The sequence below is a fragment of the Phragmites australis genome, chromosome 11 (assembly GCF_958298935.1).
Source record: "Phragmites australis chromosome 11, lpPhrAust1.1, whole genome shotgun sequence".
In the NCBI taxonomy this organism is placed as follows: Eukaryota; Viridiplantae; Streptophyta; class Magnoliopsida; order Poales; family Poaceae; genus Phragmites; species Phragmites australis.
Window position 1 is genome coordinate 20,786,895 of NC_084931.1, and position 27,381 is coordinate 20,814,275.

At 40.8% G+C, this 27,381-nt stretch overlaps 2 protein-coding genes across 3 annotated transcripts; both read right to left on the minus strand.

Annotated features, from left to right (window-relative positions):
* Positions 1 to 273: 273 nt before the first annotated feature.
* Positions 274 to 792, minus strand: LOC133884049 (uncharacterized). The gene has a single exon (XM_062323446.1). It carries the CDS (start codon positions 790 to 792, stop codon positions 274 to 276), a length of 519 nt encoding a protein of 172 aa, XP_062179430.1.
* Positions 793 to 3,550: 2,758 nt separating this feature from the next.
* LOC133883829 (uncharacterized) lies at positions 3,551 to 11,849 on the minus strand. 2 transcript variants are annotated; one of them, XM_062323213.1, is made up of 14 exons: positions 11,662 to 11,849; positions 11,476 to 11,577; positions 11,346 to 11,378; positions 11,136 to 11,203; positions 10,728 to 10,825; positions 10,498 to 10,549; positions 8,607 to 8,699; positions 7,938 to 8,048; positions 6,921 to 7,119; positions 5,861 to 6,312; positions 5,380 to 5,489; positions 5,114 to 5,172; positions 4,459 to 4,646; positions 3,551 to 4,043 (listed from the first exon to the last, which is right to left on the minus strand). In XM_062323213.1, exons 1-14 carry the CDS (start codon positions 11,717 to 11,719, stop codon positions 3,855 to 3,857), a joined length of 1,812 nt encoding a protein of 603 aa, XP_062179197.1. In that variant the 5' UTR covers positions 11,720 to 11,849; the 3' UTR covers positions 3,551 to 3,854. The 2 variants fall into 2 exon arrangements, with proteins under 2 accessions (XP_062179197.1, XP_062179198.1); XM_062323214.1 differs by lacking the exons at positions 10,498 to 10,549; positions 10,728 to 10,825; positions 11,136 to 11,203; ... (1 more) ...; positions 11,476 to 11,577; positions 11,662 to 11,849 and adding an exon at positions 9,354 to 10,019 and having other exon boundaries at positions 3,556 to 4,043.
* Between the last annotated feature and the right edge of the window lie 15,532 nt (positions 11,850 to 27,381).

A 27,381-nucleotide genomic window follows, 5' to 3' on the forward strand; every position in this document is an offset into this window, starting at 1 on the left:
CCTACAGAGCCAAATGCCGAATGAAAATTTTGAACCCAACATTCCTAAGATACATTCAGAAGTTTGCACAGAACCAAAATCATACAAATATTACATCTCAGAATCACAAATTCATACAAATCTCCAATGAAACGTACAAATTTTTTTACCGTATCATGTTTCACGGTACTAATCTTAAAGCACACCATGCATGAGCCATCGGGTAGTGCCTGCCCGGGCCGGTACACGTTGATTTTTGGCACACCATGCATGAGGCATGCATGAATCAGGTCGTCACGCGTCGACGTCCCAGCCGGTGGCCACCGGCACGAAGTCGTCTGGCAGCTCGGCCGCCGTAAGCACCCTGAGGTTCTCGTTCCGCTCCCACGCGCGCTCCATGGCGCGGAGGGCCTCCTCGTATTCCTTGTCCAGATCAGGATCAACTCCCCCGCCGTCCTCGACGATCACGTCGCAGTACATGTCGGGGTCCGGCAGCGGCGGCACGGTACGGCGCACGAGCCCGCCGTTGATCTCCGCCCAGTACCGCTTCTTGGCGGCGAGCAGCGCCCGCACGGCGCCCGAGTCGTCCCAGCGCGCGACGCGGCCCCACTCGCCCTCGGCGTTGAGCGCCACGTCCGGGTCCGTCACCTTCTTCCAGGGAACCCCGCAGGACTCGCAGAAGTCCCTCTCCCATTGCGCCACCGAGCGCCGCACCGGCGGCGGGTGCGGCTGCCGCCGGCCGAACAGCGGTCGCGCCACCGGCAGGTGGGTCCTGCTGCTGCTGCGGCTGTCCCACCAGGGCGCCGCCGCCATCACGACCGCCTGATCAGCCACAGGCCGGCCGGCTTCGAGACCGCGACGCGTGGTGCGAGCTGCGAGATGGATTGGATGGAGATCGACGCGCGCGGCGGCGGCGCCGGGGGAAGAGAAGACGGTCGTTCTTGCTGCGAGCTCTGGGTTTACTGCATACTATGTAGAGACGGGACGCCGGGGGTGCATGGCGGTTGGCGCCAGCACGCGTGTCCGGCTGTCCGACGCTGTGTAGGATTATTGTGGCTGCTTCGAGGATTAATTCAATTCCGATTCTGAGCAATGGTTCAGTTCAGATGCAAAACTTTGGCTTGAGCAATATATGGAAAACAAAGCCCCCTTTTTTTTTTTCCTTTTTGAGGATTATTGCGGCTTCTTCGAGGATGAAGCTCAGGGTTGTTAAGAAACTGGCTCTTACCATGGCTGATTACAACTTCCGCACAACCGTAGAGTATAAGCTTATATGTTGGAGTCTTCTAGGCTCGTATTTTTCTACAGATTCATGTATGGTATGTAGTTCTCAATACTACTTTTGCTACACCTATGTTATAGGTAGCCGACACCTCATGAGTAGAGATGGCAATCGGGCATCGCGGGTACGAGTAGTGCTTTCTCATACCCGTATTCGTGAATTTTAAGTTGCCCGCAGGCATACCCACGAATGCCTACGGATAAAGAGCGAGGAACAAACCTGTTGCCCATGGGTACCCGATTACCTGTGAACGGGCGGTGGCCGGTTGGATCTGAGCTGACGGGCAGTCGGTGATGGGAGTTGAGCTGAGCAAACGAGCGACGGCTGACGAGGATTTGAGCTGAGCGGCAGACGACGAATGGGCGATGAGTGGCGAATCACTCGAGTGGCGGACCGACAGAGGGGCGACGCCATGGTGGGGCTCTCGGGCGGTGTCGTGGTGGACGGGCGACAACACTGTGGGGCTCTCAGGCGACGCTACGGTGGACAAGCAATGGACGACAGAGGGTCGGCGTTGCGGTGGATGGGCAGCGAAGGGCGATGGATGGGCAGCAGAGGGTGGCAACATGGTGAGGAAGCTCAGGCAGCACCGCGGTGGACGAGCGGCGAGCGGCGAAGGGGCGCCACCACAATGGACGAGCGACGGAGGGGCGACTGGGATCCTTGGGGTGGCAGAAGGGTACCAAGCGGCGGGGAATCGAAACTCTGGGCGACAACGGCGACAAGAAGGATGAATGGGGATTGAGAGTTCGAGACTTCGGGAGGGCTGAGGGATAGGGTGGTGGCCGTATTTCTTGGACTGTTGGACTGAGCCCGCATGTCAGTGAGTGAGACGGGTAAACGGGTACCACATGTATGGGTAAGCTTTACAGATACCCATACCCGTATGCCCGTCGGGTAGTTTTTTTTTGCCCGCGAACGTGCCCGTGGGTACTAAATATAGAACATACCTCACCCTATTAGAGTATTTACCTACGAATAAACAAATAATTGGGTATAATTGACATCCCTACTCATGAGTGTCTATTTATAAGTCGGGATAGGGACATATTTGGTATTTTGCCACACCAACCCATCAATATTTGGATAAGGATGGGGAAATGAAAAGCTTGTATTTACTCCCTTCACCGCTAAGGCAATATTATCCGTTATCATTTATTATATGCATAATTGTCTATAGATAAATATGCAGCTCACTTGCCGTGTTAAATTTGAAGTTTTCTTCTTATGGTTTCCTAGAATAACCCTATTGTACCTAGTGATAGTGTGAACTTGAGACAACCCAACAAGGGCACAACACAAGCAAGTTCAAAATTGATAAAATCCGTTGAAACGCCCAAATCTAGAAAACTTGCAATTGCAGTTACATGTCGACACCCGTGGTGCAAACGATAGTTACATGTCTGATAGACGTGTAATTGATTGTTTCATGCCTTCGACTCGACTTGCTTCCTCGCACCTTGACTCTACTCAGAAACAAGACATGAAGGGGGAATCAAGTGTTTTTTTCCTTCTTATAGAGGTATTTTGCACATTGCTGTTATCCAAGGTGCAAATGGATATAACAAGGCTTATCATGAATTCTTTTTGAAATAATTTCATCCAGTAGGCATTGTAATTGTATGCTTCGCCCAATTCCACCGTTAACCTCCATTTGTCGGGGAGTGAGAAGGAAAACTGTTGAGTGATGATTTTTTGTAACTCTAAGACTGCCGGTCCATTCTGGAGTAGGAAAAAAATCTGGTGCCTTGGGCCAAACATCTTGTGATGAAACTGGAAACTTATTGGATGAGACCGGGGAATAAAAACCCTTTCATTCTAAAAAAACATCCTTTGTCAACCACACACCCGAATACTGTGTTCCCAAAGGAGTAAGGGGTGAAAATTATTTACAAATGCTCTCTCAAACTTGTATCATGTTACAAGCACTATTTCAGATGTTGCATTGGAACATCCGATGGTTTGTCTCCAATCCAACATCCTGGCATCAGTCACACTAATATTCTTATAATCTTATTTGGTGAACAATATCCACATATTCGTGTCCAAACAATTATATGTATTCTAAACTCAAGTCATTGAGATCTGTGCCACTGTTGGAGAGAGGGAACATATCAAACTAAAGCAGTCTCAAATCACATATAAAAATTAATTGTCAGAGAGTTATGGTGCCACTGTTAGATAGTTATGGCAAGGGAACACATCAAATTACAGTAGTCTCATTGTATTTGGTATTAGATGTCGACACTTAGTTTCATGCCACCATCTGGAGAGATTGTATTTAAAAAAGATTATATGAAAGCAATATCAGATCAAATTTATACTAATGCAGTTTTTGAGCGCCGAGGTTTCATAAAATAAAAACTGTAGAAATTGGAATGGTTCCTGCAGAACTTCTAGATTAAAAGCCAGCTATAATTTTCACAGGACCATTACTATGTATTACTTTCTATTTTGGAACGACTAATTAGGGAGATAAGGGAATGGCTATATTTACACAGGAGTGTTAATCTGTGACAAAAGCAAGGGAGGATTTTACTGTTCTGAGCGAAGGAGATATCTTAGCAGAAGTGAGGCTTTTACTGATGGCACATCAGAGAGATACAGTAAACTGAGGCGCCTCGAGGTCAAGTTCCTGCTTCATGACACAGCTCATGAACCAATCACTGGCGAATGTTTTGATGCCACTTTTTGCCGCAACCAATGCAAGTTCCGTCTCCTCTTCACACACCAAGAAGATCGTCTTGGATGGGTCATCTGACTCACTCAATTTTTTTATGATCTGCAAAACATATAGACGTTAATAACTCAAAGATAGTCTGGAATGTAGCAGTAGAGTAATCATGTTTTCGACCATAGAACCAAGCATGGCTCATGTAGGATTTAGTGATTTACCCCCAAATCCATCTCAAAGTCAGTACATATATTTTATGGATCATCTTTATGCAGAAAAATCATTTCAAAACCATTCTCCTTCCATGAAAATCACATGCCTGTAAGCTCGTGTTTGAATATTACTATTAGCATCCACTCTTTAAAGATGCCTTAGCATAAATTCATGCCTGACAAATTAGGAGTTGCGTTGGGTGATTCATTGAAGTTTGTAAGGTATCCAGATAAGTTCTTAATTCGTACCACACTCCAAAATGGTTCAGGCATATAAGATGCTGCCACAATACAGTATAGTGTGAGGTTACCTTGCCTCCGGTAGATTTGATAATGGATGAGAGAACATCAAAAGAGGGCTGGATGTACTTAGACAGACAGAAAGTGTAGCCAGAAAATAAGGAGCAAGGCCTTTCTTTAGCTGTCATAACTGCATTTCTCAGCTCAGACTTGTACTGCATCCTATATTCTTCATCTTCCAGAACATATTGTGCTTCTCCTGCAAAATATCAGAAAAGTGTAAGAGAATATAAGGAGATCAATTTTTTTGTCAGTGAATTTAAAAAAGTAATGTTCTTTAAAAAAACTAAGCAGTATGTTTGGATTAGTTCTAGGGTCTAAGCCACAAGACATAGTTCATTACAGCAGAGGCCCCAGGCGCTAAAGAAGACCACAATCGGCACAGGCCTGGTCCTGACATTTCGGTGGCCCGGAGCGAGATTAAAAATAGGACATCATTATTAAATATAAATCATCCAGATCTAATTTTTTCAGTTTTCTTTTAGACCAATATACACAGTATATATACATATGGGGCCTCTGGGTTTTAGGGGCCCGGGGTGGCTGCCCCGCTCGACCCCCCCCCCCCCCCCAAGGGCCGGCCCTGAATCGGCATCATTTATATTTTCTCTTCAATGCGCGCACACACACACCCAATGATAGTTATCTAGTCAACTTTCAACTCACCTACAAACTTCCCTTTCCTGAAGCTTTCTTTTAGCCAGTTTGGGGAAACTATCCAAGCTCTGCAAGGAGCATATGAAATTTTGAATAAATTGAATAAATATAAAACCAGAAAAGTCACAGCATATGAGGGTTAAAACACCATATTCAACTTCAGATTTCAGTCAAGAATAAGGTGCCATATTTTATCACAGGTTGAAACAAGCTTCAGTGTCACGTTCTCAAAAAAAAAAATCTACAGTGTCATTTGGTTGCTCAAGGACACGAACCCAGAGGACAAAGCAACACAGAAATTCATAGTCCTGCGAGCTTTTCCAGTAACAATATGTGTGCATGAATGTCCTTCGCAAGTAACAAATCCCCCAAGCATTTCAACTACCTGCACCATAATGGGTAGCTTATTATATTTCAAAGGCAACAAAATGGAAAGCGATTCACTGATGAAAAAAGAAAAAAAACGACTCACAAGCTTTGTGTGTTCTCGAGAAAAATTGATGAAGAAAAGCTTGAAAAAAGTTATTACCATTTAATATGCTCAACTTTCTGTGTTTAAATCTCATTTGATGACATCTAAAAAAAACTGATGAAAAAGTATGCTGTCTTTTGTATGGGAAAAGCATTGCAATTTACTCCATGGTGAGAAATAGTGACCATTCATTAAGCATATTGACGATATCCTGATTCCTAGTCATGCTGCTAATATTTTCTCAAAAGTTAACGTTAATGACATAAATATATCATGTGCATTACCTCTGTAAGGCGTGCCTTCTTTTGTTCATCTGCAATATTCATGAGCATGATTTTAGGGCTTCCATTAGAACTGGCAATGACCTTGTCATCTCCTGATATTTTGATTTCAAAATGAGATCCCATGCTAGGAGTAGGAAGCTCGTTAGGAATTGGATGTACTGAATTTCCACATTCAGGGGTATCACACAGGTAACTGTCATGTACACCATTTTGATTCATGTCTTGGCAATGGTCGACATCATTGCTACATCTTATTCTTTTTGACTTCAGTGATGATGATGACATTTCATATATACGTTTCTTTGGCTGTTGCTCAGACAATGAACTTTCACTACAATCAGTGTGAGCTTCACTTCTTGCCACCTTTGCAGTCTTTCTGACATTACGGCGTTTAAGTGTTTTAAGGACAATATTTTCACACGAGGGAACTACAGTATCACCAGGAGAGATGCCTGCAAGGACCTCATAAAATCAGTAGAAACATACCAAATCGAATTTGTTGCAAATGCACGTGAGCTTATACAATGTTAAGTTGGCCTTTGTACCAAAGGCAATAAGCTATAATGCTGTATGCCTGTCGGTTATTATTAATATGCATAGGTACATTATGATTGATACTGATATCCATGAATATTCACTAAACTCAGCTTCTCACTCGCAGCATCAGCAGTTAATTCAGAAATGAACACTGAGTCTACATAATATGTAAAGGTACATTCACACTGGATTGTTCTCAAGAATGAATGCACGCAATAGTGGATCACAGAAATTTTGATTGGATGGTCTACTAATATGTTCTAAAGTAACAAAGCATATAACGTAGCTGTTTCCTCTAATTTTCCATATTAACTTGGATTAATTATGGTCACAGATAAATTTGCAACAAAATGAAGGGAAAGAAAGGATGTCCCTGAAACACTAGAGAAATAACTGTATAAGTAGCTTATATCATGTAGCTTGCGTCACACTTGAATTTGCCTGGACACAGACTCTGGGAAACGGTGGATTTGAGATATGAGAACCTGAGATGTTGCATGATTAAAAAGTCATGTAGGCTTACTATCTGGTGCTACAGTGTAGAGTGGAGATGTTCGTGGTTTCTCCCATGAAATCTTTTGCAGAGTTGGCAATTCCTTCTTAAGATGTGCAACCATAAGTGTTGAACCTCCAGGAAAGCATAATGCTCTCTTGATATCATCCCTTACTGGAATCCTTCGAATCTTACCTTTAGTATCCACTTCTCCAACAGATAGGAAACCCTGCAGTGCATTCAAGATACAGAGCAAGATCTCAGCAGCACAATCTTACTGTTCTTGATTGAGTATAGTTACTTATTGATAGAGTAGGATCTAAAGATTCAGAAGAGGCTACTGTATGTTTAGAGCCTGCGGCTTGTATTTTTTATCGCTTGGATTCTAGGGTTCCTCCTAGCTATTTCCATAACAAAGTGGAAATTTTCCTCTTCTTTAACACTGATTTTGAACCTTAATTCTTTCTGGCATGTTGAGTTTCTCTTTTGCCACTGGGCTCTCGCACTAAAGTGTGGGCCCAAACGCATCCAGCAGCATATGTTTCAAATGAATGGTGAAAGGGAAAATATGCCCCCGAAAAAGGAAGGAGGCCACTAACAAACTAATGACCTAAAATGGTGCAGATGAGGAAGTTCAGTCATTATCAATTGAAATTTATTAGGATACTTGTAAGTAGGCGGTACGTGACTAACCATCCTAACCAAGCAAGCAACTAGAGAGCATTTCATAAGTACTCAGGATAGGGGTACGAATATACGATTTTTTTAAAGGAAGGAGCATAAGATTTGTACATGCTCCAGACTAGCAGAATACAATAACATAACAAGTCCAAACATTTATTTCCACCATATTGCCATGTCACCCTGCCAGAATACCCTGTGTCTGAAATCTCAGAGCATTAAATTGGTAACTCGGGACATAGGCATATGATCATAGGAATAACACAAGCAATGAATTGTTAACTAATAGCATTTGCAGATCACTAGTATTTTATGCACCAAAAAAAAAAGAATAAAGGGGCTTATCAAATATCCTCTTTTACTTGCCTGTTTAAGCCAAAATCCTTCAGAGACCTTATCTGCCCAGCAGAATATTGTTGTGACACCAACATTTTGAAGCCTCTGGTATAGTTCCTTATACAAGAGCTGACCAATACCCTGAGTCGAACGTCAAAACATTGAAACATTTGAAAGAGGAGTTCACAGACAATGGCATGCATTCCATACAATATTCTGTTTCTTGCACGAATACCATAATTGTCAATTTACAATGGGAAGCGTCAAACAAATAGAGTTTTGCAGGCTTCGGGAGATCCATTTAAGAGTATGGGTCTGAGGAAGCAGTACTAAAATATGTCTTCAAGTAAAATTGTTTTCCTCAGCATTTCATACTAGTCGTTGTAAAGCATGGTAGATTTACTGAATTGAAAATAACATTCAGAACAATCTAAAAGAAAGGAGTTTCCGTTACTGGTCCCACATAACATAAATATACTACTATGAAGTGTAAAACCAGTAGAAATAAAGATGTGAAAACTTTATACTATGTCGTCTTGTGGGTGTTACAGCTCTCGAGTAAGAAATAAGAAGATGATAACGGTAAAGAAGGCCACAGAGGCAATTGAACTTTACTTGACAATTCAAATAAAATTGAATGGAACTTGCGAAAGGGATGTTACATGAGAATCCTAAAACAAACAAAAAATGTTCGCATACCACACGTTGATAAGATGATCTCACAACTACCAGAGGTATTTCAGCATACTGAGTGTCAGCTGGCACTATCTGATATGATATAGCAGCTATGACCTGCATAAAAGAGTAGCTATCTTCAGTGAAGCCTGTCATAATAGTTTACAAGTACAAGCAAATAGGCAGAATATCTCTTTCCTCTATCCCTACTAGCCACTAGGTACACTATCCCTTTTAAGAACGCTAGGTACAATATACTATTATGCGGTTGACTGGTTATCTAATTACACGTTTCCAGCGGAACAAATTAAAATTCAAAATCCAGGGTAGCTAATTTAATTACTTCGTAGTTCTTAAAGGTTATTCGTAGAAATTTAGGTTCCCAACATCTTACAATCATGGTGCACACTGGCTATACATGTTTGCACAAGAGAGGAAGTGGTAAAATAATTGGAAGTGGCATAAAAGTAGGATAGTTAAGACATACACCAAAGAAAAAGGAAACAGATTATGGCAATCAAATTTCAATACTTTTTTTCCCGAAACCAGCAGGATAACTGTCTGTCATTATATTAAGGAGAAAAGAACGGACCACAACCGGAGCTCAAGAGCTCAAAAACAAACCCAAAAAAGCGTCACAACCAAAACAAACCCAAAAAAGCGCCACAACCCCAAAATACAACGAAAAGAAGAGAAGGAGACAGACAAAAAAGGAAAAAAAACCCAACACCCTAAAAAAGAAGACACATCAAACTAGCAGCACAGACAAACCCCTCGCGCTAGCCACGGTCCAAAGCACAGACTCGTTCCAAATCGCACCCTCCAGCCGTTGCTCTTCCAGCACTCGACCATGAAAAGCGCATTTGTTTCTATGTTTCTAAATACACCAAGCTGAGAGGATGATCCATGAGTTTAGCCCATGGCGATGTTCTTTTGGAGCTTGAGACGTCGCTGTTCGCCACCAGATGCTGAAGCAAAGATCAGACGGTTGGGGAGTGAGCTGTTGCAAACCAATTTTGGCCAAGACCTGGAACCAAACTTGCCGAGAGAACACACAGAAAGTGAGCAAATGTTGAATTGTCTCCTCTTCCTGATCGCATAAAGGGCATCAAGGTGGATGAGGTAAACCCCGACGAGCAAGACAATCCGCAGTCCAGCACCTGTTCTTGATGGCTAATCATAGGAAAATTTTGCACCCCAGAGGCGCCCAAGATTTCCACAACCGCTTCCATGGTTCAAATTTCAATACATTTTCAAGCTGAATTGATTGGTAGACTTAACCAATGTTTTAAAGTCATTGCTTAATCCATGATTAGTCATCCAGTCAGCACATGGGTAACGACTGCACGGAATGACTCAACTAGAGGAGCTAGTTGGCCGACCTGAGTGACTAATCGTCAACTAGGGCGACTAGTCTTGGGTCCCTAGGCAGGCGACTTGGTCTTGCCTCTAAATTTTAAGCGTAGAAACTGACAAGGAACTATATGTTCTGCTCAAATCAAGTAAATAACCAAGTAATTGTCTACTTATGTTGTTTTCATCTTAATTTTATGCTGCAAAGATGTACATATTCTTCAATTATTTCATGCTGTAGACTGGTCAAGGATAGTCGCCACTAGTCAGTTGACTAGTCAACCAACTCGACAAGTTAGTCCTCTAGTGACTCGACTCGATTACGAACTTGGACTTAACAATCTCTGAACAATCTCCACTTGATTTACAGCATTTTAAAATTCTTGTCTCTTGGTTTAATTTATGGCAAATTTTCTGTTTAGTGAGATATCAGAATATTTTGCATAATATATTCAATAATATCAAACAAGTGGTCAGAGTCAGAAAAACCACCCCGAAGTAGTGTTTACACACCGTGCAGTCAAATGGGACAACATGTCGGTAAAATGGTGAAGATGTTTACCTCTTCATGCTGTGCAGCCGATTTAGATATCAGAATTAGAGTCATGTACTTCCTGGGAAAGGACATGAAATCAGAACATTAACTCTTTATACTCTTGTAAACAAAATACAATAGTATTGTCAATGCAAAGTTCGAGTAAAAGAAATTCTATCAGTACCATGAGTCGGAAATCGTAAGCGATATTCTATGATTATGAAATCATTTGAGATCAAGAGAGAAAAAGTTTGTACCCATTGGTTGTGCATTTTTCGAGAAACCCAGACTTTCTCCCAGTATCAGCAGCATAATCCATAGTAGGAAGTTCTTGCTTATAAAGTGTTAATACTTCCTGAAAAGATCATGGGAACAATGGACATGAGCTATCCTAGCATTTGCAGAGAATGATAGAGCACTAACTGTTAAAACATGTGCCTGCAGTACAATATTGGCACATATATCATTTCTAGCATGGGAGAAGCTCATAGTCACAATTTCCACAACTTTATTTTCTGAACACTGCCTTTGAAGAAAACTTCCTCATCTGCTCATATCGGTGTGCAACTAGGCGTTCTACCAATGTAGAAATGTAAACTTTTGGTAAAGTACATATGTTATTCCTTAAGACGAAATGCTTAAACGAATGTTACGAATTTGATTACCTGAAGCAAGGACTTGGTGTGACTATCTGCGTCACTTGGATTGAGGAGGATGAAATCAGATCCCTTGCCTACATACAATACGAAATCACAGGTAGCAGTTAATAGAATCACCAGTTAATCCAATCCAATTCCCATTTTCTCTTGCCCAATCAGAAGAAAACAATTGCAGACACCACAACTTCCTTCATTAAAAAAAAAACACCCACTCACCGACGCCATCCGAAGCGCTCTTAGCCCCATCGACTGTGTAAGCATCATCACCCACACAAAAATGTCAGCGGAACGTTAAACAGCCGTCTCAATTAAATCACGAAACTGTATGCGCATCCTCGCAGCGTACCAGAGACGACGATCTTGGCGCCCCTGGAGCCGGAGATGGTGAGCCCCTGCTCCGCGGACTGGCACCTCAGCCCACTCCCGTGGATCTCCACCTTGCAGTTGCCTAGAAAACCAAAAAAAAAAAGAGCTGCCTTCTGTGCAATCTGAGCAGGTAAACAATACCGATCAGGGGTAGGGCTCCGCGCACCGATCGAGAAGGCGGAGGCGGGCTCCGGTTCGGCCTTCGTCTTCCGTGGCCTCCCCATCTGAGAAGCACCGGTCGCTGTTGGGATGGATTGGGGCTTGGGGATCAGGGGGAACTCGAACTTAGGTGGATTGGATGGGATCGTGGTGGGTCGGATTGGATTTCTCGCGTTCTTCGTGGGAAGCGAAATTGGGGGGGGGGGGGGGGGGGACGGAATTTGGAGTTTGGGCGGGAAGAGGCGGAAATACACGCGCGCAGGGAGGGACTTGGGTTTTATGGACCGGCATCCTCTAACTTTACGGAGTGAATTCACCATACTATAGTATTTTAATATGAGTGCTGGTATAGTAATTTACAGTAAATTACTAACTAGGATGAATTTACTGTACAGTGGATATGGTAGCATCACTGTAGCAATAAATATGGATGCTGTAGCACGGTAATTTTGCTATGTAAAGATAGAGGATTTAAGTCTGATTTTTATGGGGCTGTTTGGTTAGAGGTAGGTGGGAGTCAAGTTAAATTTTAGTTGTGTTTTGAAAATTTAGTCTTTATTTGAGGCTAAAGTTTAGTTATGTCTTCAAAAATTTAGCCAATCAAAATTTTTCTATAACGTTTTTAGCAAATCATCCGTAAAAATTTTAACCGATCAAATTTTAACTTTGCCTCAAACTATACATTATTTTAATCATCAAAATTTGACACTATACTAATTTAGCCTCTAACTAAATTTTGGATTGACTTGTTAAATAAAAAAAACCAAACAACCCTATGATGTCCGGAGTCACCGAGCGTGTGATCCCAAGGGCTAGGCTGCTACTACTAAGACCCATTCTTTACAAGCCCTCTTGGGCTTAACCCATCTGGGCACCAACCGGTTTGTATCTACTGTCATTCGAGATAAGTGGTTGGCACAGGAAATTTCATTCATACCTGTTTGATGGTAACATTTAAATCGAACAGAAGGTATTTTTTAATAATAAAATAGAATATTCCAACTGCTACATCCATAAATAATTATTATAGAGTTTTCGTTAAGATGTAGACTCCATCTACCATATAATCACAGTACACCAACTAAGCAAAGAGATTTAACAAACATATAATTTTTATCTAACCTTTACTCTATTGCTAAACCTCCACACATACTTGATGAAGATATCTATAATAACTGTTTTCAGAAAGCGGCATGCAGTGCATTGTGTCCCACTCGCTCCTCCGTCTGCACCCGTGCCCAAACCGAACTAAGGCATGTTTGATGATGGATACTTGAAGGAGCCTAGATAAATTGTAGTACTATCGTAGCTAAGACCTACACAAGGCAACAAAATTCGCAGGAGAAACGATATCCGGATGGTGGCCGTCAAACATTTGAAGTGAGCCAAACTTTGGATGAGCTATTTACTCCTTGCTTTTAAATTGCCACCATCTGACATTAGTTTTCATCGGTATTACCAAATTTCCCGTGCAAGTTACCAAATCAACTATCGGTAGTAGGCTGTCGACTCAATGAAGTGAACACGACGATAACATATAAGTATGTTAGTGTTAGAGTATATGATAACGATTCAATTGTTATAGTAGAGTATGATTAATTTCATCTTATTTTTAAGATTACTTGATATCTAAACCACCATATACTTTATATAAATAACCTATAAGATATAATGCAAATCATCCATTATAGTATATTCTTCATCTTACATGGTATTAGGCTAACGATGTTCCTAAGCTACCGCCTCTACAGCTTCCGTTGTGATGCCCCTAGAAGATGATTCGATCTTCATGATTTCTCCCGGAGGTAGCACAACCAGTAAATTAGTGTCAGTGTCGCCGATCCATAGATTAGCCATCACTTAGAGTTTTCTCTGATCATCTTTGCTGTATATAATGCGATAAAATGAGCATGGACATCAATATTTCAAAACCAAAAGTACAAGAGCAGGACATATCATCTCCATTACATATGATATCACAAGTGATCAACTGTAGTTCCCAAGTGATAAGAATAATAAATATGTGTACTAAGTCATCTAAACAGCAAATGAATCAAATAGACAAAAGAGCTCTCAGATTGTTTACAACAAATGGCCCCATGACCGTAAAATTGTGCCCCCTAAATAATGCAAGCTACACATCATAAATTAGGAAGAATCTAAGCCTTCAACTAGTTTCAGAACCTGTATACCAACTCTGGAAGAAAGATTAAGGTGACGGTGCTACTGTTCTATTCCAAAGTACATAGATTCAGAGAATAAAATCAAATTATAGCTATAATCAGAACGACCACAGAGCAGCAGCTCTACAACTCATTCACTAACTAATCTGGACAATGAGTTCATATAGTACATCATTCACAAGTGACCAAACTGGACCAAAAGCATCACTCGTTTAGAGAATCAACCAAACAAAACTAATAACTTGAGAACTACACATGCCTGAACTAATGTGCTCAGATCAACCCAATTTCACTGTACTATTATCATCAAGAGCATTTCACTTCACCCAAGCCGTCCAGATTAACAGAGAGATGGAAAGGAGGAGTGAAACCGAAATACTCATAGTGAGATTCGTTTAAAAGCAAAATTAATCGAGGCAAAGCACGACAAAGAAGCCACTGCCCCGGAAATATAATTCACCATCGTTGCCGCCAGTGAGGAAGATGGAGATACAAAGCCTCACCACACCGCGTCAGCGTGTGCGGGTGAGCCTCGGCGTGTACAGCTCCAAGAAGCAACAACAAAGGAGTTGCTCCCACTCAACCTCTTCAAGCACCGAAGCACCAAGGCCGGAGCATGAGATCCACTCAACTCCAAATCAAAAATGTCAACCGAATCAAAGAGGAAAATAGTGAGGGAGGAAGGGGAAAATCGAGTTTTTCTCTGCACTCTTCCAGGGAGGAGCTAGCCACCCATATAGATGCAGCAATGACACCATCCAGCCCACGATCCCGAGGGAATCAGAGGTGGTTGCGCCGCCGCCTCCCCATTGGTCGTCACCAACCCCCTCTCTCACCAAGCACATGCATCCTCCCTGCTCACTTGACCTAGCAGAGCTGATGCCCATTTGTGCTTCACTGCATGGGGTTGGGCCCGCCAAAGCAAATGGGTCAGAAGCCCAACCCAGAAGAAAAGCCCAGGAAAACATTAAAATTAATAAAACTATCAACAATCCCCACCAAATATTAATGTTGGAGTTATTCGGTTTTATATACATTATTTAGTAAATTGTATCTTTCGGGTTTGAACAAATACCTAGTTGCATATAAATTGGCTCACACAGGATGAGGTGATGCGAGAGCCTCCTTATATACAACACCTTGTACGAGGTTGCTTTTGCCTTAGCTCCCGAGTTGAACTTTATAGTTATGTCCATGTACCTTAATTCATGAGTACCACTTAGAGAAGTAATCGGCTTCTCTATGATTGTGACTACACAATCACACTCACATAGGTGAATTCTCCTAGATGTCCTACACAATCACACTCACATAGGTGAATTCTCCTAGATGTCCTATAGGACGATATTTATTGCCACACGACACTGAATTCATTAAGAGCCAACAATTCGCCCTCTCCTACAGAAGAGCAAAGCAGCAAATGAGATTGATTTGCTCTTGTATCCACATAGCTTGTTTTCCTAGAGTCTAGTTCACAGAATCTTCGATCTCCTAGGATAGGTTACTACCGGTGTGAACCTTATCAATGGGTAGTAATCCCACTCTTGATGCTGCTTGAATGACTTTTCTAGCCATTTCTTTTGTGAAAGGATCTGCAAGATTCCTTTCAAACTGAATATAATCCACATCGGTTATACCCATCTCTATTGCATGCCTGAGCGACTTGATTCGCTGTTTTATATACTTTTAAGTCTTCATATTGTACTTTCTACTCTTTACTTTAACCATAACGGTTTGATTATGCAGTAGGCGAGAACACCCGGAATTGGCTTATCCAATATCAGCAGGTTAGAAAGGAGTACTCGGATTCATTCTGCCTCTACGGCTGCTGAGTCTAGCGCCACTAGCTCAGCCTCCATTGTGGAGCGAGTAAGGATGGTCTGTTTAGATGATCTCCAAGACACAGCTCTGCCTGCTAGAGTGAAAATATATCCACTTGTTGCCTTCATATCATCCGAGTCACTGATCCAGTTGGAATCACTGAATTCCTCTATGACTGTAGGATGGCCATAATAGTGTATCCCTAAGTTCTTTGTCCCCTTCATATACTTAAGTATCATCTCCAGTGCTATCCAATGATCATCTCCTGGGTTGAACGTATAATGACAACCTGCATATTGCATGCGAGATGTCTAGCCTAATTGCACTGGCCAAGTATATGAGGGAACATATCACTTGTGAATATTTTAACTGATCTTTCCCATAACCTACATTTTTTTCAGCTTAGCATTTGGATCATAGGGCATAGCTACATGCTTACAGTCTATCATTCCAAAATATGTAAGCATCTTGTCCACATAATGAGATTGACTTAAAGTTATCTCATTCTCGCCCTTTAACAACTTGATGTTTAAAATTACATCAGCCTCTCCCAGATTTTCATATCGAAGTTCTGAGATAGAAAATACTTAGTTTGGTTTATCATTTCTAAGTCAGTCCTAAACAGCAATACGTCATCCACATATAAACATAGAATGACACATCGCCTCCCACCATATCGATAATACACGCATTTATCGGCTTCATTGACACTGAGGTCAGTGCAGTATCAAACTTTTCATGCCATTGCTTAGGGGCCTGTTTAAGACCATACATGGATTTGATTAACTTGCATACTTTACTCTCATATCGTATTACTACGAATCCATCCGACTGCTACATATAAATCTCCTCATCAAACTTTCTATTAAGAAAAGCGGTCTTGACATCCATCTGATGCACAAGGAGATTATGCGAAAGCTACCAGTGCTAAGCGCATGCGGATAGTGGGCAATCTAGTAACAGGAGAATATATATCAAAGTAGGCCTCACCTTCCTTTTTCATAAAACCCTTAGCCACCAATCGGGACTTATACTTTTCTATAGTACCATCGGGTCTGTGCTTTCTCTTGAAGATCCATTTGCAGCTGACCGGCTTGCAGTTGACTGGGAGGTCTGCTAACTCCCAGGTTCCGTTAGTGATGGTCGAATCTATCTCACTACGGACTGCTCTCTTCCAGTATTCCATTTTTGAAGAAGCGTATGCCTCTGAAAGGTTTCATGGTTCATCATCCACGACAAAGGTGACAAAGTCATCTCCCAGTGATTTTCCAGTTCCTTGCCTCTTACTCCTCCTAAGTTCCAATTCAGGAACCGTGTCACTGACACTCTGAGGAGCAGGATCATCAACTAAAAGATTATGGATGTCAACCTTCTTCGCTCGCATAGGAAAGATATGCTCAAAGAATGTCGCATCCCGTGACTCCATTATCGAGTTGACTATAATATCTGAGACCCAAGAATGGACCACTAGGAATCTATGGGCGGTACTCTGGTGAGCGTACCCTAGAAAGACACAATCGACAGTCTTTGATCCTAATTTTTTTTCTTCGGCAAGGGAACATGTACTTTAGTTAAACAACTCCAAGTGAAGAAAGGACATATTCTGTTTTCTCCCCTTCCATCCTTCATAAGGGGTTGCCTCGCGGTTCTAGGTAGCGACCCTGTTCAGGACATAGTTAACTATGAGAATAGCCTCACCCCACCATGAGTTACTCATACCAGAACTTTGTAACAATGCGTTAACCAAGTCACAAATCGTTCAGTTCTTTTTCTTGGCTACTTCGTTGGCCTATGGTGAGTATGGTAGCGTAAACTCATGGGTTATGCCACTTTCTTCACAGAACTCGCAGAAATATCTGGGAATATATTCCCCACCTCAGTCTCTTTATTGTTTTCCCTAGTTGGTTTTCCACCTCAGCCTTATAGATTTTAAAATATTCTAATGCTTCATCTTTTGTTCTAAGTAGATAGATATAACAGAACCTAGTAGCATTATCTATAAGTGTAAAGAAGTATCTTTTGCCACATTTTGTTAATTTTCATTCATCTCACAAAGATCAGAATGGATCAGCTTAAGTGGCGAGGTGCTTCTCCCCTCAACCGAGTGAAATAGTTTGTGGGGCTGCTTAGCTTGCACACACACCTCACACTTATGTCTCTAGTCATAATTATATGAGGGAATAAGATCCATCTTGCTCAAATGCACAATTGCTTCATTATTAACATGACAAAGATGAGAATACCATATATCAATATTCTTATTAGAATACGAAGAATAGAAAATATTTGCAGAACTATCAAGAATAGAAATGCGGAACATGCCTCCGCAATCATAGCCTTTTCCTATAAACGACCCACATCTAGTCATCACTACTTTATTTGACTCGAAGACTAACTTTACTCCTTGCCAGCACAATATTGATCCACTGAGTAGATTACGGGTCATGGCATGCACAAACAGCACACCCTTCAAGACAAAAGTCTTGTCGAAAGTCAACTTCAAGCTCACTCATCAATACGGATCCACCATCTACGCCCTGTAGGGAAGTAAAACATGTCTGATCAACACAAATATGTCTTGTAGCACTTGTATCAACCCACCAACTTACAGTTGAATTTGCCATAAAGATCTTAAATATATATCCACTAGTGGAGTCGCTTTTGGCAGTATCATTAGAAGTCGCAACCGCCACATGCACTTGGGCTTTGATTACCTTCTGCTACTCAGGTGTCGACCCCTTGCCCTTACGATCATAACATCTATTGGCCTTGTGGTCCAACCCACCGCAGACATAGCAGACAATCTCGGGCTTCTTCTTCTTCTTCTTCTTCTTCATAGCATTAGCCTTCGATCCTGAAGATCCATGCTGGGTCTTTTTTTTCTTCACACTCCTTCCAGGATGGTTCTTGTGCTTAACAAGGTTAGCTTGAACGGGAGCCTTCACCCCACCATAGCTTTCCTTGGACTTCTCCTCGATATTTATAACAGTGATGAGCTCATTAAGAGTCAACCGCTACTTTAAGTGCCGACACGTAGTGACAAAGTAACGCCAAGAAGTGGACAGCTTGGCTAGGATGACATTAACCTGAAAGTTCTCAGGGAGGACACAAACATACTGGCCTAAGTCTTGCACAATCAGCTGCAACTCATAGATCTGTTCCACGACCAATCTACCATCTTCCATACAAAAGTTCAGGTAACTAGCCACCATGAAGGACTCATTACCGTTGTTGCTTTCAGTGTACTTGTCATTCAACTCTGACCATACCTTATGTGCTTCCCTAAGCACCACATAGACATCGAAGAGCATGTTCAATAGGATAGCCAAAAGGTGTGCTAGGGTTGAGGCATTAGCCTTCTCCCAATGGCTCATTAACACTTTGAGACGTGTTCTTTCGACCTCGTCTTGTATGGCTTCCCTAGGAGGGGCGGGTGGCTCTTTGGTGAGGACCTAGAATAATCCGAGCTTCATCAACCATAGCCTCGTCCAGGCTTGCCAACGCTTAAAGGTGGTCCTATCAAAGCTTTTAGGCTTAATCGCGTCCGAAGATGACAGTGGTAAGGTAGAGGAGCAAGAACTAGCCATCTCAGAAGTAGTTGGATTTCTGGATTGTTGCATATAATGCAATAAAATGAGCATGGACATCAATATTCCAAAACCAAAAGTACAAGAGCAGGACATATCATCTCCATTACACATGATATCACAAGTGATCAATTGCAGTTCCCAAGTAATAAGAATAATAAACATGTGTACTAACAAATCTGAACATCAAGTGAATAAAATAGATAAAAGAGCTCATAGATTGTTTGCAACAAATGGCCCCAGGACCGTTGAAGTCCTACCCCCTAAATATTGCAAGCTACACATCATAAATTGGGAAGAATCTAAGCCTTCAACTAGTTTTAGAACCTGTATACCAACTCTGGAAGAAAGATTAAAGTGACAATGCTGCTGTTCTATTCCAAAGTACAGATATTCAGAGAATGAAATCGGATCATAACTATAATTAGAATGACCAACGAGCAGTAGCTCTACAACTCATTCGCTGACTAATTTGGACAATGAGTTCATATAGTACATTGGTCACAATTGACCAAACTGGACCAGCAGCAGCGCTCGTCAAGAGAATCAACCAAACAAAACCGATAACTTGTGAACTACATAGTCCTGAACTAATGTACTCAGATCAATCCAATTTTAGTGTACTATTATCATCACAGAGCATTTCACTTCAACCAAGCTATCTAGATTAACAGAGAGATGGAAAAGAGGAGTGAAACCGAAATACTCATAGTGAGATTCGCTTAAAAGCAAAATCAATTGAGGCAAGGCATAGGCAAAGAAGCTGCTGTCCTAGAAATCCAGTTCGTCATCATTGCCGCCGGCAAGTAAGACGAAGATACAAAGCCTCATTGCACCGTGTCAGCTCGTGCGGGCAAGCCTCGACGTGTACAACTCCGAGAAGCAACAACAAAGGAGCTCCTCCCACTCAACCTCTTCAAGCACCGAAGCACCAAGACCGGAGCCTAAAATCCACTCAACTCCAAATCAAAGATGTCAACCGAATCGAAGAGGAAAACAGTGAGGGAGGAAGGGGAAAATCAAGTTTTTCTCTACATTCTTCCTAGGAGGAGCCGATCACCCATATAGAGGCAGCAACGACACCATCCATCCCATGACCCTGAGGGAATTGGAGGTGGTTGTGCCACTGCCTCCCCACTGGCCGCCACGAGCCCCCCTCTCTCACCAAGCACACGCATCCTCCTTGCTTAATTGACCTAGCAGAGCTGATGCCCGTTTGTGCTTCACTGCATGGGCTTGGGCTCGCCAAAGCAAATGGGTTAGAAGCCCAGCCTAGAAGAAAAGCCCAGGAAAAACATTAAAATTCATATGAATATCAACAATCTTCATATCGGGTTTTCTCTATCTTTCCCCATCATAGATTGGTCTACTTCGTCGCCCTATAGACCCGTCGATGTTCCTCACCTCCGGACTTCCATTGTCTTGACTTCGACCTCTCTAGTGCTTTGTCTCCTCTGATGGTGCCATGGTATGACACGACACGCTCGTCGACACAGCCCCTCCTCCGCGACCTTCTGATTGCCCTGTCTACACATTGTCATCGCACCGGATCATCGTCGTTGGTCCATCGTCTGCAAGCATGTGCCTCACACCACCGAGAACAAGGTTATCGCTGCATGCCCTCCCAGGCCGCAACGTCAACACTCATGATCACACCATCATCGCCGGGGTCACCGCCTCTTTAGGCTATGACTCCACCCCATACTGCTCATCTTCTTCACTACTCTAGCTATTGCTATGAGTTAACATCTTCCTCCTACACCTCTAGGCTATGTTACATACCTAGGGGCACTTGCGGCCTCCCCTCTTGTAATAATATTTGGATCATGTTGTATTATGTAATATTCGGATTATCTGACTATGTGTTGTAATATTATGAATTATTGTAATTATTCGTACTTTGTTGTACTATATGATGTATTCAAAAAAGCTGATATTTTTCTTGTAATAATGTTTCTGATTTGTGCATTTTTGTATAAGTTTTATTTACTTCAAGTTCGATTTTCATTGTGTTCTGCATTTTATTATTATATGCTTGTAATATTCATTATGTTATGCAATACAATCTTTTTTGCTTCTAGGTATGGAGCTCATCGACCCGGTGATCGATGTGACGCATCGAACACACTTGGAGGGCTCTGAGCTGCACCCCACATAGCGGCTACGTACTTTGGACCACTAATGGAGGCTTGACCAGCATTGGATCTTGAGGTAATAAGTTCTTTCATTATATGTTTGTTGTTATAAATTCCCTAATATTTTACTCTCAATATTTATTTGTCGTAGGTTTAGGGCATCGAGTCTCTTTCTGGTGGCGCATCTCCTTGACCTGACTAGGGATCAGGCCCCCTGAATTCCCCTTGACCTGGCACTACTCATTGCGCATGTCAACCACTGGAGGCCGAAGACACATACTTTTCACCTGCCCGTGGGTGAGATGACCGTCACGCTGCAGAATACCTCCATACTACTTGGTTTGCCCTTAGCAGGGCCTCCAGTGTATGGGCTTGACTTGCTTGCCGGGTGGAGGGACGAGCTACTCACTAGGTTCAACGTAGTCATCCCTAAGGGTCAGCAGCCAGTGCAAGTGGACTTCACCTCGAAGCATGGTCCGACAAAGGTCCGGGTCGAGCAGTTCCATGCGGACCTCCTCACAGCAGAGTCGGAGGACTGGAGAGTGCGATGACACCTAGAGGCGTACTTGCTGTGGCTATTCGGGTGTGTTCTCTTCACCAACACACACAATGACTTGGGAATGGAAGTTACAGGAGTGGGCCTGGATGCATGTTGTTGGTTTGCCTACTTGGGCCTTGTGCCAGAAGATCTTGGGCCTTTGGGTGGTTCAAAGTGGTGGGATTGGAGCAAAGTTGCTAGAGAAAATCAACGCACGAGCTTGACTGAGCTATTCAAGTTTGCTCGTTAAAAGCTCGTGAGCTTAGGCCTGGTCTCTAGCTTGGCTTGATTTTGTGTTGAGTCGAGCTCGAATCAAATATGTGACGAGCCGAGTTTGAGTAACTCATGACCCTCGAGCTTTTTTGACAGCCCTACAACTAACCAGAAGAGAGGCTTGTGGTGAGACCTTGCCTTGATGGCTTGGCGGCTCAACTTACTTGAGGCCTAGGTGGCTTAAGGGCTATAACTGGGTGCTGTCCGAGAGCTATAGCCTAGGTGATTGATGCTGAGTTTTCTCTCTCTACCATATTTACATTTACGTATTTACTTACTTGCAATCTATCAATATCTATCCCTACCCCGGACGTCACAACTCTCTAGGATGTTAAGCCTATTAAGAGCATGAGGTTCTAACTACAAAATACAAGGTTGGGAACTTGCTCTGATACCAAAATTGTTGAGATCGGTGAGGTCCTAAGAAGGATGAGTTAGGACCTGCTTCCAAAAACTTCATAAGATAAACATATATCAATTTATATCTAAATATACTCTAGATTCATCTAGTGTGTCTACTCTACCATTCAAAAAGATTTACAACGTATAACCAAACTTAGCAAATAACTCTAGAAAGGTAAACAAGCAACGTCTATATTTTGACGGCACTCACTTCTCTCGTTGGAAAATTTTAATGACTTGTCATTTTCAAGCTAAATATTTAGATGTTTGGAGAGTCACCGAGGATGGGATGAAGCAACGTCTCACAAACAAGGAGAGGCAATTTGATGCTATAGCGAGGAGTATCCTTTTATCATCTCTAAACATTAATGCATTTGATCAAGTATATTCTTTTATGAATGCTCATGATATTTGAACTAACCTCATTGAAATACATGAAGGCACAAAGGATATGCGCAATAAGAAATATCATGTGCTAGTCTCCGAGCTTAATAACATTAAACAAGTTGCCCATGAAAGTGCTAATGATATGTACTCACATTTGAATATTCTTGTCAATGAGATCAATGTGCTAGGTTTGACACAAATTAGAGATGATCAAGTGGTGAGAAAAATACTCCAAGATCTTCTTTCAAAGTACAAGTTGATTGTGTCCATTATCCATGGCAACGACAACATTAACAAGATGACTCCAAACCAAGTTCTTGTCAAGATCATTACCCATGAGATGACAATGAACATGAAGGTTGAAGGTTCATCCTCATCCGGTGCCAAGAACCTTTTCTAACAAGTAAGCAAGCTTCTTGTCCACACATGAAAGACAAGATGAGAAGACAAGAGCATAAGTCAAGCTCAAGCGAAGATGATGGTGATGAAGATGAAGAGAGCGATGAAGAAGATGAGCAAAGCACCTCAAGCGATGAAAAAATTGATTCCAAGATTATCAAGCTCATCTCATGATTGGAGAAGAACCTCAAAAGGATCGACACTAAGATTAATCATCCAGATCGTCATCATGAAAGTCATCATCACACAAGTGTCTTATGCCCAAAAGTATGAAAAGCGATGTGATGATGAATCCAATAAGGATTCACCTTCTCAAGAAGAACTTCTTGATTCGATAAATGAGCAACAAAGGGTCTTAAAGAAACAAGCTAAATAATTTAAGAAATTCAATGCTCTTAATGACATTCATGCTACTTTTTTTTTCTAATTATAAACATTTAGCGAGCAAATTTCAATTACTAAATAATGAGCATGGAGAGCTTAAGGCAAAACTTGAGAGCATTAAATCTCAACCTAAGGTCCCTTTAAAGCAATCTATCTCTCTCTTTAATTTTAATCCTAAGGTAGATGCTTCTATTTCTTATGATAATTTGAATGATCTATCTAACTTACCCCTTTGCAATGAGATATGTATTGAGAATATTATTGTAGAATCATATAATGATCTTATTGGATAAGAAAATTATGAGCTTAAGCAAGAAGTGGAGAAGCTGAAAAATGACTTAGCAAGATCGAAACAATAATCATGTCCAATCTCCTCAACATAACAGTGACAACATGATAAACAAGCTTGGAGAGGATTCCACCATGACATGTTTCAAGTGTTATCAAGAAGGCCATAAGTCCTTCCAATGCAAGAAAGTCAAGGAGACTAAGAATAAGAAAAAGATAATAAACTTCTCAAATAAGACCTCCAACATATACACCAAGACTAACTACAAGATCAAGACCAAAATCAACCACTACAAGCTCAAGAAGAAGGACAATGACAAAGTGGTTGCATATATGGTTGGGAGAAAAGACCGGAGGTGGAACCAACCCATTTGGTATACTTTATATGCCATGAGTCCAACCTATAGGATAAATTTGTCATTACTATCAATGACAAGTGCATGTCTCTCATAAGTATTTGACACTCATATGCACATATTTAGGAGGAGCATATACTATGTGTTTTAAGTGGTATCTTTTGTAGTCTCATGGAGTAATCTATAAGTCCACAGAGGTATGAAATGCTTATTTATCAATTGGTATTATTGTCAATTCATTTGATCTTTCGAGCTACTTTCATTCATAATATGACTTAAACTTCCTATCTCTACATATTGTCTAATTGTGCATATGTTCCACTCTCATCATATGTATGCACACATATAAGGGGAGTTTAGATCATATTATATGAGTTTCATAAATTGTGATCTATGTTTTCTATTTTAAATGGTATCCACATAACCCTTTCAATTGGATTCACACAAGTGGTATTATTTTATTAGATCATAATTTATGAAGCTCTCTCTCAAGTACTCTAACATTTTCTCTTGAGTTTAACATGTATTTGTAGCCTTTTAGAGATTATCAACAAATGGGAGATTTAACATGTGCTAGTCGTAACAATTCATTTAATGGAAATTATATATTCAATGATGAATTGTCTATTATTCCTTGTTGCTCTAACAACATTGTTCCCTCTAGTTCTATTTGAGAAACTAACCTTGTAGAGGAAATTAAGGAGCTCAAGGATCAAGTTAATTCTTTGAAGAAAGATTTGACTTGGTGCTTTAAAGGTAATACCACTCTTGATGAGATGCTAGTTGACCAAAGGCATCCAAACGATAAAAGTGGATTTGGATTAAATTTCAACAAGAAGAGCAAATCCAACAATACTGAGAAGAAGGGTCAAGGTCAAAAGAAGACAACCACACTCATCACCTCCTTCAAGTGCAAGAAAGAGGGTCATCATGTTCGGGACTGCCCTTTGAAGAAGAAGCTAGCCTTGATAACAAATAACAAGATAAGAGGTCTATGAAGTAATAAGCTCCTTCATCATTAAGACATCAAGGAAGTTCTCATAAAAAATGACAAACGACAAAAGAAGAGGTCCCAAGCTATTTCAAGATCACACCAGCAAAAGGGTCAAACAAATGGTCATCAAGGCAAAAAGACTCAAGTGAAGAGGCTAGGCGGCAAAATATGCTATACATGCTGCAAGAAGGGATATTTATCTTCATCATATCACCAAGGTAGTCATCATAAGCCTCAAATTACCAATAATGATTATTTGCTTGGGAGTGATAAAATTGGCAATGTGTTTCAAAAATTAATTGGTACTTAATGTGGCTTGAAGAATAAAAAGGTAATTTGGGTTACCAAGCCTATTGTAACTAATGTCTTAGAACCCAACATTTTTGGGGACCAAAAAGCTCAAAATTGATCAATATGTGAAATGGAGGGCATTGTAAACTTGGTAAATTGTTTGAAGATTTATCTAATTGATAAAAAGTCAAGTTATGAGCAAATATAATTATCTTCTATCCAATGTCACTCTTTGAAGGTAACTTTATATTGCAATGCCTTAAATTCGTATTTCTCATCATTATGTTAGATTCATTGTTCTACACAATTTCTAGAATTTTTCATATATTGAAATATCCGATCCTTGTGTTGGAACATCCAATTTGTTTTGGGCTGTAGAATACCTGGTAATTTACACATATCGAAACATCCGATCGCAAAATTGGAATATTTGACCAGACTCAAGTAGCTCTGATTTTTAGTAATTTACATAAATCATAACATCCAATTGAAACATCGGAACATCCGATGTTATCTTTGAGTTGCTCTGAATATGATGTTTTACATTGATCGGAATATCCAATTTCAAAATTGGAACATCCGATGTACCCATAAACTATTGAAGGTTTCTAAATCTTTGCATGTGTAGGTTTTGTATCTATACTTGTGTTAGAGTTTATGCTTATCCTATCATGTATAAATTTTATTGCATTCTTGATATGATCTTATTTATAATTCAAACACATTTAGCTTTGCTTGCCCATACAACTAGCATGTGTAGACCATATAACTAATATGGGTAGTATGTATTACACATTCATGTGTTTGGTGTGGTTTTGGAGCCTTATTCGATTTTAATCGTTTCATTGAATTCTATTTGCCCTTTGAAGAAATTAATGGATTATCACATTATGGGAGAGTATTATGCTTTGTGCATCTTACTTACTCATAAATTATGAATATTTGAGAAATACCACTTAGAATTGATATTATTGCTTATTTAGCATCTATATGGTATGATAAGCTTATTTAAGACTTAATGTCTCAAAATATCCATTAATTGGTTCATATTGATTTTAATTGAAACTTGAGATTCTTGGTACTTTTTTAGTGATCTATTTAATCTCATGATTTTAATTTGAATCATTTTCTCATTCGGATCAAATCAACTATGCTTTTTATGTGTTTACTTGTGATGGTTGATTTTATGAAGAATGCATTTGAAGTATGGTGCTTAATTTCTAAACCTTCTTCATATACTTCTTTTTAAGAAAGTTAATATATGCCATTTTGCAAATCCCAACTTGTGATATCTCCATATACCATTATTTTTCTACAATTGACAATGATACAAGTGGTAATATTTGCTAATCAACTTCATTTCAATTTTTGTTTCTAATGATTTCTTTCTTTGTGAAAGATTTCCTTTAACTCCTATGCTAGAAAAATTGGTTTCTTCAAGAAAACTTGCCTTTTAGAGTTTATGGGAGCATGCTATCTCAACGCTTGAATCATTTTCAATACACTTGTTTGAGATAAGTTTTTGATCATATTTGCAACTTATTCATATCTTCATTTGCTCAAATCTTTTCACTTAGTTCATTTTTTGAAATATATGAGTGGTTATTTGTTGATCATTTGTCTTAGATGTAATTTGGACATTATTTATGATATTTACCATTCAATTGGTATCTTCTTCATGTCTTATAT